Below are 14,991 nucleotides of genomic sequence, written 5' to 3' on the forward strand. Positions count from 1 at the left end.
TGTGTGTGTGTGTGTGTGTGTGTGTGTGACGTGCTTCTGGTTGACTTTCTCGGGGCTGGAGAGATGGCTCACTGGTTAAGAGCACTTGCTACTCTTATCAAGGACTCAGAACTGGTTCCCAGCACCCACACATCTGTTCCTCCAGTTCCAGGGAATCTGACGCCCTCTTCTGGCTTCCATGGGCACTGCACGCATGTGGTGCAAACACTCATAACACATTAAAAAAAAAAAAATCCTAAAAAAGGGAAGGTCTTTCATATCACCCCAATCCCACTCATCTCCCCATTTCTCCTTCTCTGCTCTCCACCCTAACAAAACAAACAAGCAAACAAACAAACAAAAAAGCAAAAAAAAACCTATCTCTCTGTGGAAGCTGCAGTGTGTCACACTGCACCCTTTTGCTCAAACGTCTTTACTTGCAAATGTTCCATGGTCTGGTTCGGGGCCTCTGGCTTCTGCTACTCCATCAATACTGGATCCTCACTGGGACTCCTCTCGGATAGCCTGTTGTTGCCCTGAGTCATGGAGAGCCTGCAGTCATGGGGTCTGCAGGACTGGCCCCTTCACATGCTCCAGGCGTTCATAGACTCATAGACGGGTTCGAAGTTGGACCGGACCAACTCAAAGCCCTGGAAATGGATCTGGGCCTGGGTGGTGACTCTCCTTCTCTCACACCATGAGAGCCAGCTCTCCAGCACTACCCTGGCAAGGGCCCTGCTCACCCGAGTGCCAAAGCCTGCAAGGAGCAGGCCAGCTTTCACTCTTGTTACACCCCCAGGGTCAGCCCTCAGGCATCAGCAGGGTCCTAAGTGGCCTAGTGATAAGATGGGCCAGAGACACCAACACAGACCCCACTGCTGCAGGGCCATGGACCCAGACATGATCCTCAGTGTCAGCACAGGGCCTCACCATGGCCTCAGGTGGCCGAGCAGGCTTCTATATCAGCTCCTCTTTACCCTCAAGTCTCCAGTTCCCCCTCTCTTCACTGTGCACACACCTTTCTCTCTCATCTCTCACCACTTGCTTGCACCTGGGCACTGGGTGTCCTCCACCCCACCCCCGCTGTGTGGCGGCCGGCAGGGGCTTCCCCATCTACAAACTTTAACCTTTGGCTAACATCTCATTCCCCCGCTCTGTGCTCCTCAGCCACTACCATGTTCTCTGCTTTTGTAAGATTGAGTTTTAGATTCCATGAACTTGCTGCGTGTGGCTAACAAGGCTCTGTCCTTCCATGCCTGGCTCATTTCTTTTATTATATCCTCCAAGCTGGGCAGTGGTGGCACATGCCTGTAGTCCTAGCACTCGAGAGGCAGAGGTAGATGGATCTTTGGGAGTTCGAGGCCAGCTTGGTCTTACAGAATGAGTTCTAGGACAGTCGTGACTATACAGAGAGACCTTCTCAAGAACCCCAAGAAATAATATCCTCCAGATTTTTTCTTTGAAAAATTTTTTTTGAAATTCACCAATGACTGGATTTCATTATTAAAAGCTTAACATTTCATTACATTTAAAGACTAATTTTAAAGAAAAAAAATGAGGCAGGTTTTCACTATTAAGCCTGCGTCTGCCTCCCAAATGTTGGGCTTAAAGGCATATGCCTCCCTAGAGCCAGAGTTACAGGTGGTCGTGAGCTGCCCAGCCTGGGTTCTGGGAACCAGAGAGGATCCTAGGCATAGCAGTATATACTTTTTTAACTTGGGGGTCATCTGTTCATACCCTTGAGATAGGGTCTTAGGTAGTCCAGGCTAGCCTTGAACTTGCTGTGTAGATGAGGGTGACTTTGACCTTTGAACCTCCCCGCCTCCTCTTCCCCAGTGCTGAGTTTACAGATGTGTATGAGATACTGATGGAGCCCAGAGCTTGCTGCATGCCAGACAAGCACTGGACTGAGTGACATCCTAGCGCTGAGTCTGTAATCCATCTTGAGTTGCCTTTTGCATGTGGGGTGAGTTAAGGGTATAGTTTCATTCTGTTGCCCGTGGGCGGCCACTGACAACACTGCCTACTGAAGAGACTGAGACTTTTATTGTGGCTGTTAGCGCCATTGTTGAGAATCTGTTGACCATGAATGTGAAGATTTATTTTATGGGCTCTGTTTTGTTCCATTGTGTATCGCCTTTTCATTTTTTTTTGGGGGGGGGGGTGAGATGGGGCAGAGACAGAGGCATTCAATACTGGACTGGTTTGGAGGCGGGATGAAAGGCAGGGAAAACCTTTGGGACATGAGGAGGAGAGGAACCGCTCTGCAGGAAGCTGCTCAAGGCCTTCCGCCATCCCTTCTATAAACCTGCAGTTTTCGAGGAATCCAAGAAGCCACATTTACTGAGAAAGGCCATCTAAAACCCTGAGCAACCCTAGTGGCTTCTGGCTTTACCTTATCAGATTATAATCCCCTGCATGGCATTTTTCTTGCCAAAAGACAAAGAGACCCTGGAGAGATAATGTTGACCATAGATATAATGGCTCAGTGACTAAGAGCATTTGTAACTCTGGAAGAGGACCCGGGTTTGGTTTCTAATCGCCTGGGGAGGCTGACAAACCATCTGTAACTCCAGTTACGGGAGATCTGACGACCTCGGGCATGTGTACCGTGCAATACATACATGCAGGCAAAGCACTCATGCACAAAATAAAAATAAGTCTGTTAGCAACCTCTTGCAGTACCTTGCGAGACCCCAGAATGGCGCATACAAGGAATGCTAAGACAATTCATTGCTTACCGTCCAGTGAGGAGCCCAAACTCACACTTGGGTGTGTCTTACTTTCTTCTTAAGCTTATACTGAAATGTCTTCAATAAAAATCTCCTGACTGTGCCTGACAAACTGGCTAGTCCTGAAATTCTTTCCAGTGGTGAAGCCATGAACCCTGATTTGGGCTCAGTCAAGGCCCTAGAAGATTTGGGAGCTCCAGGCAGCTGAGGGTGATAGTGGGGGACGGTGTCTCTGTCTCTCCTCACCGACATTGTAGCTTGGTGATATATTTGAAATTGAGGCGTGTGATACCTGCCACTTTGCTCTTTTGTTCAAGACTGCTTTAGCTCTTTGAGATGAGTTCTAGGATTTCTTAAAACAATCTTAGTGAACAATGCTTAGGGCTTGAATAGGACTCTGCAGGTCCCTTTGGGTAGCATGAGTCTTTACAGTGATCCACTCTTCCAACCCACATACGTGTCCCTCTGTTTTGTTTTTACGTCTAATGTGTATGAATGTTTTGCTGCACGCATGCACATGTAGCGTGTGTGTACCTGATTCCTGCAGAGGTCAGAAGGCAGCACTGGATTCTCTGGAACTGGAGTTAGAGAAGGTTGTGAGCTACTATGTCCACTTCAAGAGCAACCAGTGCTCACAACTGCTGAGTCTTCTCTTGGGCCTCTCCCTCCCTCCCTCCCTCCTTTTAAAGATTTATTTATTTATGCATGTGAGTACTCTATTTGCATGTATGTATACCTACATCACAGAAGAGGGCTTCAGATCCCCTTGTAGATGGTTGTGAACTGGGAATTGTGAGGTGGATATGGTTGCTGGGAATCGAACTCAGGATCTAGACTGAGCAGCCAGAGCCACCGCCATCTCCAGCCCTCTTCTCTTCTTTTCTTTCTTTCTTTTTTTTTTTTTTTAAATTGGGAATCTTTATTATTGAAATTTTTTTCTAGGCTACTTGCTTGTGTTTTGATGTTGTATATGGGATTGTTTTCTTTCTTTTTCAGATAGCTTGCTGTTAGAATATAGAACTGTACTGATTACTTACAATATTAGTTTATTTTTTATTTGTATGCATGTGTGTGTGTGTGTGTGTGTGTGTGTGTGTGTGTGTACGCGCACACGCACTCGAGTGCTCATTTGTGCTTCAGTATGTGTGTCTGGAGGTCAGAGGACAACCCTGTGGCGTTTGTTTTCTCATTCCTCCATACTCCAGAGATTTAATTAGGTCATCGAGCTTGTCTGGCCAGTCCCTTTAACCTTTTAATGTTATGTTAAGGTACATAATTATTTTGTGATACTTAGTGGAACTTAGTGGAACTTGGGAACACTCTGCTACCTCCCAGTATCTTCTTCACCATTCTTTTGCTTTTCTTTTCCTCGCCTTATCTTCCTCCCTTAAGAGCAGAACTTTTGTCAGCCAGGCTGGCACATTCTTGTACACCATAGCAGCCAAGAGGCAGAGGCAAGAGGACTGCGAGCCGAGGCCAGCCTGGATTGGGATGTCTAGAACCTTCTCAAGAAATAAAAGCAAGCAAAACCAAACAAAGGCTGGGGACCTCCTTCCTCCGTCCAACGTGCACGGCCCTGTCCTCTGTACAAGGCTCTGTACGAGGCAGCGGCCAGGAGACTGCGGGTCTTTTAGGCACTTATTGGATCCTTCTCATTCAGAAAAAAGCCCTGCTCTTGGCCGGAGGCAGTCAGCTCTGTTTCTCAGAGGAAGGGAAAGACAGGCATGGGCAGGTTACCAAGGACACCTGTGCTGTTGGTGCAGGTGAGGAGGAAGGAGAGAGAGCCGTAGATTTCATCTCATTCCCACACTTGAGACCTCTCCCCCCAGATTAGTGGGGTGGGAGATGGAAGGCTCATCTGGCTTTGACGTTTCCTTTTAATACTAGTGTTGAATTCATTTTGTTTATTTCTTTTTTAAAGTTTTTGGGTTTTCGTTTTGTTTTTTTTTTAAGATTTACTTACTGATTATATGTAAGTACACTTGTAGCTGTCACCCCAGAAGAGGGCATCAGATCTCATTATGGATGGTTGTGAGCCACTATGTGGTTGCTGGGATTTGAACTCAGGATCTTTGGAAGAGCAGTCAGTGCTCTTAACTGCTGAGCCATCTCTCTCTCCAGCCCTAAGTTTTCTTTTTTAAGATTTTATTTATTTTATGTATATGAGTACACTGTAACTGTCTTAAGACACACTAGAAGAGGGCATAGGATCCCATTACAGATGGTTGTGAGCCACTATATGGTTGCTGGGAATTGGACTGAGGACCTCAGGAAGAAATTCAGTGTTCTTAACCACTGAGCCATTTCTCCAGCCCATGAATTAATTTAATTTTTAAATTTTTTTTTTTTAAGTTTGTGAGTATTCCTTTATTTTGGGTGGGCTTGCATGCATACACCTTATTTGGAGAGAACCAGGGCTATATAGCCCAAGAATTAATTTTTAAAAGTCATTTATTGCTGGGTGGTGGTGGCTCACACCAGCTCATCCCAGCTCTTGGGAGGCAGAGCAGGCGGATCTCTGTAAGTTCGAGGCCAGCCTGGTCTACAGAGTGAGTTCCAGGACAACCAAGCTACTCAGAGCAACCCTGTCTCAAAAATAAACTCCTTGAAGCATGGTCTCTCACGGAAGCTGAGCTATGCTGGTGGTCAGCAAGCCCCAGCCATTTTCTGCTTCCCCAACAGTGTTAGGGTTACTTACAGCTGTGTGTGGCCTGGCCAAGCTTTTTAGGGATTTGAACTCCTGATTCCTTCTGAGTCATCCTCACAGACCCTGAATAACTGTTCCCCTTCCCCTTCCCCTTCCCCTTCCCCTTCCCCTTCCCCTTCCCCTTCCCCTTCTCCTTCCCCTTCCCCTTCCCCTTCCCCTTCCCCTCATTCCTCCCTCTGTTGATAAGGTCTCACTATGTAGAGAACAGGGAACTCACAGAGAGACCTGCCTGCCTGCCTCTTGAGTGCAGGGATTAAGGCACTACCACACCAACAAGAAGGAGTTTTGGCTTAGCCAGTCTGGAAATGAATCCCTGTGTAGCTCAGGGCTGGTCTACCTCCTGATTCTCCTGCCTCCCCCAAGTGACTACGCCCAGTGTTTTCTTCGTTACCTATTGGCCACTGACAGGTTTTCCCTTCTTGACCTGGTAGTAGAGCTGCTGAATCAGTGGCCCCCTTTATCTTAACCAGCCTTGTGTTTCTTCTCTAAGGGTGTGTGTGCTGGGCTTCTTTAAATACCTGTAGATTTTGATGAGTCGGCATTCAGAGTAATTGGATTTGGGATTTCTATTTTTTTAACATCTAAGTGAAACTGATCTCTCTTTTTACCACCACCGCCCCAACTATTTTTGGTACTCTAAAGTGTAAAAGGACCTTTCCCATCATAGAGGGGAGGATAGGCTTACTAAAAGGATGTGCTTACTAAAGCCTCGTGGACCCTGCAGAAGCAGGAGTTGTTAGCACGAACGTCCATGGTTAGCAGGGGCTTCAGAGACTGTCTTAGCCTCAGCAAAGCCTGAAGTTAGCACCGGGGCTCTTTATAGCCTCAGGCCTGTTAAGGGAGTGACTCCCATGCTGGTCCTCCCCGGGGCACTCCGAGACTTCATTAGTCATGCTTTTAAGTTTAATTTATTATTATTGTATTATTATTATTATTATTATTATTATTATTATTATTATTATTGGGAAGGTCAGGGGGAGGCATCCAGTTCCTTGGAGTTGGTTGCAGGTGGTCATGGGCTGCCTGATAGGAGCGCTGGAGACCAGGCTCTGGTTCTCTGAGAGAGCAGCAAGTGCTCCCGCTGAGCCCTCAATCCCTCCTTCCCTGTCAATGATGTTTATAGCTAAGAAACTGACTGATGGAGTTTCATCTTGCTTTGAAGGGCTCAACATATGCACCAGTGGAAGTGCCACCTCGTGTGAAGAATGTCTGTTGATTCACCCAAAATGTGCCTGGTGCTCCAAAGAGGTATGTGTACTGGGGTGGGAGAGGGGAGGGGCAGAGTGGGTGGGACAAGAGCCACAGAAATTTCCATCGGAGGCTGAACAGGTACTGGCTCATTCACACGGCTCTGACTTGTTCTAGATGTTTGCGTACAAGGTTCTACTGAACAATCACCTCTTTAGCTCATCACCTTACCTCTCCAGGTTTTTCATTTTGTTGTTTTTTTGTTTTTGTTTTTTTTCTGAGACAGGGTTTCTCTGTATGCCCTGGCTGTCCTAGAACTCACTTTGTAGACTAGGCCGGCCTCGAACTCAGAAATCTGCCTGCCTCTGCCTCCCAAGTGCTGGGATTAAAAGCGTGCACCACAACTGCGAGGCTGTTTTTTGTTTTGTTGTTTGTTTTTAAACAGGAGACAATCTTACTAAGTTGCCTGGGCTGGCTTTGAATTTACAATCCTCCTACCTCCTTATCTCCAGCACCTGGGGTTATATACCTGTGCTGGTAGGCCAGACTCAAAAGGTTTCTTTTCTGGGTTCTTCTTGTTTTGTTTGTATGTGGTGCTGAGAATTGAACCTAAGGCGTTGTGCATGTTAGGCAAGTGCTTTAACACTGCGGGACATTTTGTCCTTTTGACTTGGTAGCTCACGGGGTTAGGGATTGATTGAAGGGCCTTGATCTACACTGAGCTGCACTTCCAGGCTACAAGTTCTGGTCTCCTTGTAGTGTTGAGTGTTAATTTTATTTGAAGAAACCAGACTCTGTTCTCTTTTGTGTGGGAACCAGTTAGGACTCAGTTAGAGTCTCCTTATCTTTGGTTAAGCATTCTGAGGAAGACATGAGCTTGTGAAGTGAGTTTCTTGTGTAACAATTCAAAGCAGGCTTGGGCTGGTGGTGTCTGTAAAAACCATAATGTAAAATAATGGCTCTTCTTTTAAAGGAAGTTAAAAAAAAGAGTTTATTCCGAGCCACTGTGGCCTGGGAACAAGGATTCCAGTATGTTCTACCCTGGATAAGTTAAAGGAACTTTTGTAGTCACAGAACAAAAGGAAGGCAGACATATATCTGCTGCTAACATTGGTGAGAGCAGCAGCAGCAGGTTCTACTGCAAAGCTGGGGAGCCTCTTTAACAGGTTTTTCTTCTTCTTTATGTTCCTCTGTCTGTCTATCTGTCTGTCTATCTATCTATCTATCTACCTATCTATCTATCTATCTATCTATCTATCTATCTATTTATCTTTTATTTTATTTTTATTTTTTATTTTTTGAGACAGGGTTTCTCCATTTAGCTTTGGCTATCCTGGAACTTGCTCTGTAGACCAGGTTGGCCTCACACTCACAGAGACCTGCATGCCTCTGTGTGTGTGTGTGTGTACGTGTACCACTGTCTGGCTTCTTTCTAAACTTTTAATTAGAGACAGAATCTCACTGCATAGCTCTGGTTATCATGGAACTCTCTAGGTTGGCCTGACACTCACAGATCCAAGTGCTGGGATTAAAATCATGTGCTACCATGCACGGCCCTTATGTATGTATGTATGTATGTATGTATGTATGTATGTATGTATGTAAGTGTATGTGTGTAGATTTATTCTTGTGAGTGCAGAGGCCAGAACCATCAGACCCTCTGGAGCTGGAGTTACAGGCGGGTGTGAGCTGTTCAACACGGTTCTGGGTCTCTGTGTAGTATGCTTTTACCAGCGAAGCCATCTCTGCAGCTCTATAGAGTTCATCTTTTCTTGTTTGTTTGTTGGTGGTGGTGGTGGTTTTTGTTTGTTTTTCAAGTCAGAGTTTCTGTGTGAAGCCTTGACTATCCTGGAGCTAACTATGTAGACCAGGCTGGCCTCGAATTCACGGGGCCTCTGGGCATGCCTACATTAATTGAGTAGAGAAGACCCACCCACTGTGGCTGCAATCATGCCCTGGCTGGCATCCTAGACTGTATAACCTAGGAGGTGAACGACAGCTTGCTTTCCGTCATATTCTGCTTTCTGATTGGGTGATGGGAGCAGCTGCCTGGAGCTTCCCCCTGCTGTCTTGACTTGCCCACCATGATGGATGGTACCCTAGAACTCTAAATTGATAAGAGTCTTTCATCACAGCAACAGGAAAAGAAAGTGGGACAGGGTCTCTAGCCCAGGCTGGCCTCACTCTGGACGCAGGGGAAGATGACTGTGGACTTCTGGTCCTCCTACTTTCGTTTATTTTACTGAGCGCTGGGACCACAGGCTGTGCTGCCGGCCACTCTTGGTTGAGCTGATGCTGGGGATTGAAACCAGGACCTAGTGGGCATCAGGCAAACAGTCTACCAGCTGAGCTGCATCCCCAGCCCTGTCTCGTGGGATTTTTGATGCTACAGCATTCCTAGTTTTAGGATTGGTGGAGCCCTGGGTCTGCCACACTTAGGGATGCAGTGAGACACTTATTTGTTTTGAACTTGGATTGAATACTAAGGGTAGACAGCTATGAAAGGGCCCAGGACTGCCCAGGATAATTTTGATTCTTGACTTAGAGCAGTGCACTTCTCCTTAATCCTGGTGTTCTAGTCAGGTTGCAGAGTCCCTAATAAACATGCAGAGAACATGCAGAGAATGTGCAGAATTAGCATGTGGAGATGCTTAATAAGCATCTTCGGAGAAGATTGTTCCCCATGGCACGCAGGTGCATAGCTTCATCCTAGTATGGTTTATTTAACCCTTATTAGATAATTAGGCTCCATGGAATTTTATTTAAAAGAGGACAGTATCCAGGCATGATGGCACATACCTGTGACTACAGCATTCAGGAGGCTTAGGCAGGTGGACTTTGAGTTAGAGGCCAACCTGGGTTACACAGCAAGACCCTGTGTCAGAAGCAAAACAAGGATTGAGGGATGTCTCAGCAGCTAAGAACACACACTGGTTTGGCCGAGGACTCCAATTTGGTTCTCAGTGGCTATCACACAGCTCATAACCACCTGTACCTCTAGCTCCAGGGGGTCGGACACCCTCTTCTGTACCTTGAAGATACCTATGCTCACACGTGCACAGACGCACACATACAGACATACACTTCTTAAGGATCCGTGATTTGCTGAAGAGTGACGCCCCAGACTCAAGTAGTGTGTAAATGCAAAGAATGTTTTATTCTGCAGAAGTCCAGCATGCTGGACTCTCCCATTACCAAGCTAGAGAGACAACCAAGTGAGCTCACTGGCTGCATTTAAAGCACCTTGGGGGTTTCCTGGGTAGGTGACCTTTATCTGACTCCATCTCTAGGGACATTCCATTACTGGGGCATGGGGGCTGGAAACTTGCTCGGGGAGATCTAGGAACTGTTCCTAAGGAAGTCTGGAAACTGTTGCTGACCCATTGTCCTTGCCTCAGGCCAGGTGGTGGGGCATCTTAGTAAACTGACTTACCTGGGTTTGCCTGGACTTGCCTAGTTCTTAGGCCTAGTCTCTTTAAAGCCTGTTAAGGAGTCAGCCTACCCTGAAGTAAATCTTACTTTAGAAAGTCAAAATGAGAACAAGGCTGCCCTTTCTCTCTCTCTTTCTTTCTTCCTTCCTTCCTTCCTTCCTTCCTTCCTTCCTTCCTTCCTTCCTTCCTTCCTTCCTTCCTTTCTTTCTTTCTTTCTCACTATGGAACCCTGGCTTGCTTGGAACTCTTTTATGTAGCCTAAGCTGGCCTGGAATTCCTCTCAAGTGCTGGGATTAAAGATATGCTGTGATGGCCAGTACCATTTCTTTAAGTCCTGTAGTAAGAAATATGGTTGGGTAATGTTAGATGTATCATTATCATAAAGCAATGCAAATATTAGGTAGGCCAGTTTTCTTGGTGAGTGTTCTATTGCTGTGAAGAGACACCATGATCGGGACAACTCTTATAAAAAAAGCCTTTCACTGGGACTTACTGTAGCAGAGGTTTAGTTCATTATCAGCAGGGAGGGAAGGAAGCATGGTGGCATGCAGGCAGACATGGTGCTGGAGAGGAGCTGAGAGTCCTCCATCTGAATCAATAAGCGTTCAGGAAGAGACACTGTTCTTAGCTTGAGCATTTGAAAACCAAACCCACCCTCAGTTACGTACTTCCTCCACCAAGGCCACGCCTCCTAATCTGCCTCAAGTAGCTCCTCCCTAATAACCAAGTATTCAAAACATTGAGACTATGGGGGCCACTTCTTTTTTTTTTTTTTTTTTAAAGACTTTATTTATTTAAGTACACTGTAGCTGTCTTCAGACACTCCAGAAAGGGAGTCAGATCTTGTTACAGATGGTTATCAGCCACCATGTGGTTGCTGGGATTTGAACTCAGGACCTTCGGAAGAGCAGTCGGGTGCTCTTACCCACTGAGCCATCTCACCAGCCCTGGGGGCCACTTCTATTCAAACCACCACACCAGTCTTCCTTCCTTCCTTCCTTCCTTCCTTCCTTCCTTCCTTCCTTCCTTCCTTCCTTCCTTCCTTCCTGCTCGCCTGCCTGCCCGGATTTAGAGTCTTACAGTCACAAACATGATACTTGGTTCCTAGGAAAATGACACCAGATAGACCAGAATATGTTTAGCACCAGAACTGCTGCCACTTTTGGCACACAACACATCAGTAGGAGCAGAGGCATAAAGCTCTCTTCATCTTAAGTCTTGGTTCCTGAGGGAGATGCACTTTGGACAGTGTTTTGCATGAATTAAGCACCATAATATTCTCAGTGTAAAATTTTAATATTTGTCCTGGGCTCTACTAGTGTTTTGGGGGAAATGATCAATTTCCTTTTTTTTTTTTAAAAATATTTATTTATTTATTATATGCAAGTACACCATAGCTGTCTTCAGACACACCAGAAGAAGTTGTCAGATCTCATTATGGGTGGTTGTGAGCCACCATGTGGTTGCTGGGATTTGAACTCAGGACCTTTGGAAGAGCAGTCAGTGCTCTTCACCACTGAGCCATCTCTCTAGCCCACGAAATGATCAATTTCTAAGCTGTCCTTTCTTTTTCTTCTGACAAGGAGGGAGGGTCTGTCTCGCTGTGTAGCCTGGGCTGCTCTGGAACTCACAGATGGGCCCCCTCCTGCTGGGGTGGTAAGTGTGCCACGCCCAGCTAAGCTTCTTGTCTTAAGGGAAGCGTCTACTTTTCTAAGCTTTGTTAGAACTGTGGAGCGCAAGCCCTCCCTCTGTGAGTGAAAGGAGGAAGATTATAGTTTGGGGCCAGCTCTGTCCTTGTGGTGTGGTCTGTGGTCCCTGTGGGAGGACCAGGAGGAAAATATGCTGTATTATTAATAATATTCGGAGAGATTCTGCGATGTCCCAGAGGGGTAGAGCCACATACACATGTCAAAACTGGCTAGAACGTGCCATTCTCTGTCCTGAGCCTCGGGTCTTCTAGATGACAGTGCAGCCTCTGTGCAGTAGGGAGATTAGAACCCAACGAGCTACTCTAAGAAATGAATCTTTACAGAGCCAGCCCTTTCCTGTTTGTAGTGCCTTTGTTATGAACCTTCTCCAGAACCATTTTTGTTCTCTGTGACCTCAACACAGATCTAGGCTCTAAGGCACCAGCTCCCTGCCCACTGCTGTCCCTTGTACTCTCAAGACTTCTTTCACCAGGAGAGCTACGGAGGTTCCTCGGAATCACTTGGTAAAGCCCACATAATTCCTCACACTGGTCACTCTCCCTGGGGACCTTCCCAGCTGTCCCTTCTTCCCTTTGCTAGCAACTTCCAGTTCTTAATAATCAGTGCAAAGGGCTGGAGAGATGACTCAGCAGTTAAGAGCACTGACTACCCTTCCAGGGGACTGGGGTTCAGTTCCCAACACACACATGGCAGCTCATACCTGACCTGAACTCCAGTTCCAGGGAATCTGACAACTCTCACATAGACACACATGCAAGCAAAATACCAATCCAATGCTCATACAATAAAAACAAATTATATAAATATATATATATATATGTATAAATTATAGATATATTCAAGAAATTGTAATCTATAATTTATACATATATAATTTGTACATATAATTATGCATAATTTTATAAATATAATTATATACATAATTTACATATGTGAACATAACATAACATAAAATAAGTTTTATATATATATATATATATATATATATATATATATACATACATAAATTCTGTATAATCATCAGGTCCTGATTTGCTCTGCCTCTGTGTCTTCCAGTACCTTTGTACTGTAACCTTTTTCCTCTCACTGGGTTAATGAGTTTTTGTATCCATTGCCAATTAAATCATCTTTTTGTCTTATTCATACCCGATGTCCTTCCAAGGTTGGGGCAGGATTTCATATTTGATAAAAGAGAGCTGCTAAACAGACATGGAGTTAGGCAAAGTTTAACTCCCAGTTTTTCCATAATTAACTCTTCATCTGAGCCAGGGCCTTTTGTAGCCCAGGCTGGCCCTGACTTGCAGTATACCTTAGGATCCTCTTATGGTCCTGTTTCTACCTCCTAACCTGTAGGATTACAGGGGTGTCACCATACCCAGTTTGTTTGTTTGTTTAGATACTGTCTTAAGATGTAGCTCAGGCTATCCTCAAATTCAGCCATCTGCCTCTACCTCCTGGGGTTTTTCTGGTGTGAGGTGTTTCACTGCCTCACAAGGCCACTGTTACTTTCTAGACACATAGATGAAGCTGCCAGTGCCCAGCACGGAGCTTCACTGGGTGCGTGTGAAGTTAGGGCCGGGGGCTTAGGATGGGAGGCCTTAGGGAAGGGGCTCCTAATGAGCTGAACCTTCCGATGGCTGAATGAGTCATCCGGTAAACAACCGTCGTGGCCTATGAACATATGAATAGTGGTGCCATGGGTAGTGGGATCTTGTAGCCAGGGTCCTTTAAAAAAAAAAATTTACTTATTAATTTTATGTATGTGAGTATACTGTACCTGTCTTCAGACACACCAGAAGAGGGCATCAGACCCCATTACAGATGGTTGTGAGCCACCGTGTGGTTGCTGGGATTTGAACTCAGAACCTCAGGAAGTCAGTGCTCTTAACCATTGAGCCACCTCTCCAGCTCCAGGGTCCATTTTAGACTCTTAAGTTACTCTGTTTCTTTTATTTTTTTCCTTCTTTTTAAAGATAATTTTCTTAATTTTTATTTTATGTGCATTGGTGTTTTGCTTGGATTGGTGTATGTCTTTCTGAAGGTGTCGGATCCCTGGAACTGGAGTTAGAGACAGACAAGTGCCATGTGGGTGCTGGGAATTGAACCCAGGGACCCCTGGAAGAGCAGTCTGGCCTGATATTGATAGTCATGCTGAGTGACACGTTTTTGGTCTGGTCCATACATGAGTTCCCTACCTACCCACTGGGTGCCTTCTGCTTGCAGAGAGACTCATTCTTGGCTGTGCTGGAATGCTTCCCCAGGGGCAGCTCATCCCAGAATTCCCATCTCTAGGGTGAGCTGTCCCTGGGGGATAGATTGTGTTTTGGGATGCTAGGGCTGGCAAATTCTGGAATGGTTGTGATCTAACTTGTGCTTTTAGCAAGACAGTGTGTGCCTTCTTAACCACATCCTGGGATGCTGCTGTCAGGTGCAAGGCCTCTGCCAGGAGCATGTGATACATGAGCACACTCAGGGCTGGTACCCAGAGGACAGCCTCTGTGGATCCCAGCCAGGGTTAGCCAGAGTGGCTTTTTAATGTATTTTCCAGATCTTAATCTGTAACCGAGACTGCCCTTGAATTTAGGATCCTCCTTCCTCAACCTTAGGCATGCTGGGATTACAGGTGTGGAACAGGTCCACCCTTCTGTCACCCCCCAGCCTCATGTCTTTGTCAGTCTTAGAGCACAGTCCCCAGGGGCGCTCTGCCAGGGGACCCTGTCTCTGATTTGACACTCGCTGTGACTTAATGTCCACCTTCCCTGCCACTGTATTCTTCCGCAGGAACCGAGGTAGCTCAGGTCCTGTCTCCCTTAGTGTGTTCTGCTAGTTCTCTGCCTTCTTCTGCAGCAGGGTCCCAGTTACCCTGCCTTCTTCTGCAGCAGGGTCCCGGTTACCCTGCCTTCCTGCTTTTGTGTCCTGTGCTTTCCTGGGGGCTTCAGCCTTACTTTCTCTACCTTTAGCGCCAGGCTCTCCAGACCATTTCCTTCTTAGACTGTATGTAGGCTGCCCCCAGTTTTACCCTGTCCACATTGTCCTGCTTCTGTTATTGGGGCATGCTCCCTCAACCTGTTCTGGCCTGCCTGACCCTGAGCCTCATAGAACACTAAACACTCTTTGTCCCTCATAGCACAGGACATACTAACAAATGCCATCAGTTTATTATCTGCTGTGATAATTTTGTCTGTCACTCCACTCTCCTCTCCTCTCCTCTCCTCTCCTCTCCTCTCCTCTCCTCTCCCCTCCCC

At 46.2% G+C, this 14,991-nt stretch overlaps 1 protein-coding gene across 2 annotated transcripts in view; it reads left to right on the plus strand.

Annotated features, from left to right (window-relative positions):
- The window catches only part of Itgb5 (integrin subunit beta 5), a 118,355-nt gene that overhangs the window by 9,805 nt on the left and 93,559 nt on the right, over positions 1-14,991 (plus strand). For both annotated transcript variants that reach the window (XM_021208922.2, XM_021208923.2), the window contains exon 2: positions 6,581-6,666. In XM_021208922.2, the coding sequence (XP_021064581.1) occupies positions 6,581-6,666 (86 nt within the window). The remainder of the gene's footprint in view (positions 1-6,580; positions 6,667-14,991) is intronic.

The sequence above is a fragment of the Mus pahari genome, chromosome 12, assembly GCF_900095145.1.
Source record: "Mus pahari chromosome 12, PAHARI_EIJ_v1.1, whole genome shotgun sequence".
Taxonomy (NCBI): Eukaryota; Metazoa; Chordata; class Mammalia; order Rodentia; family Muridae; genus Mus; species Mus pahari.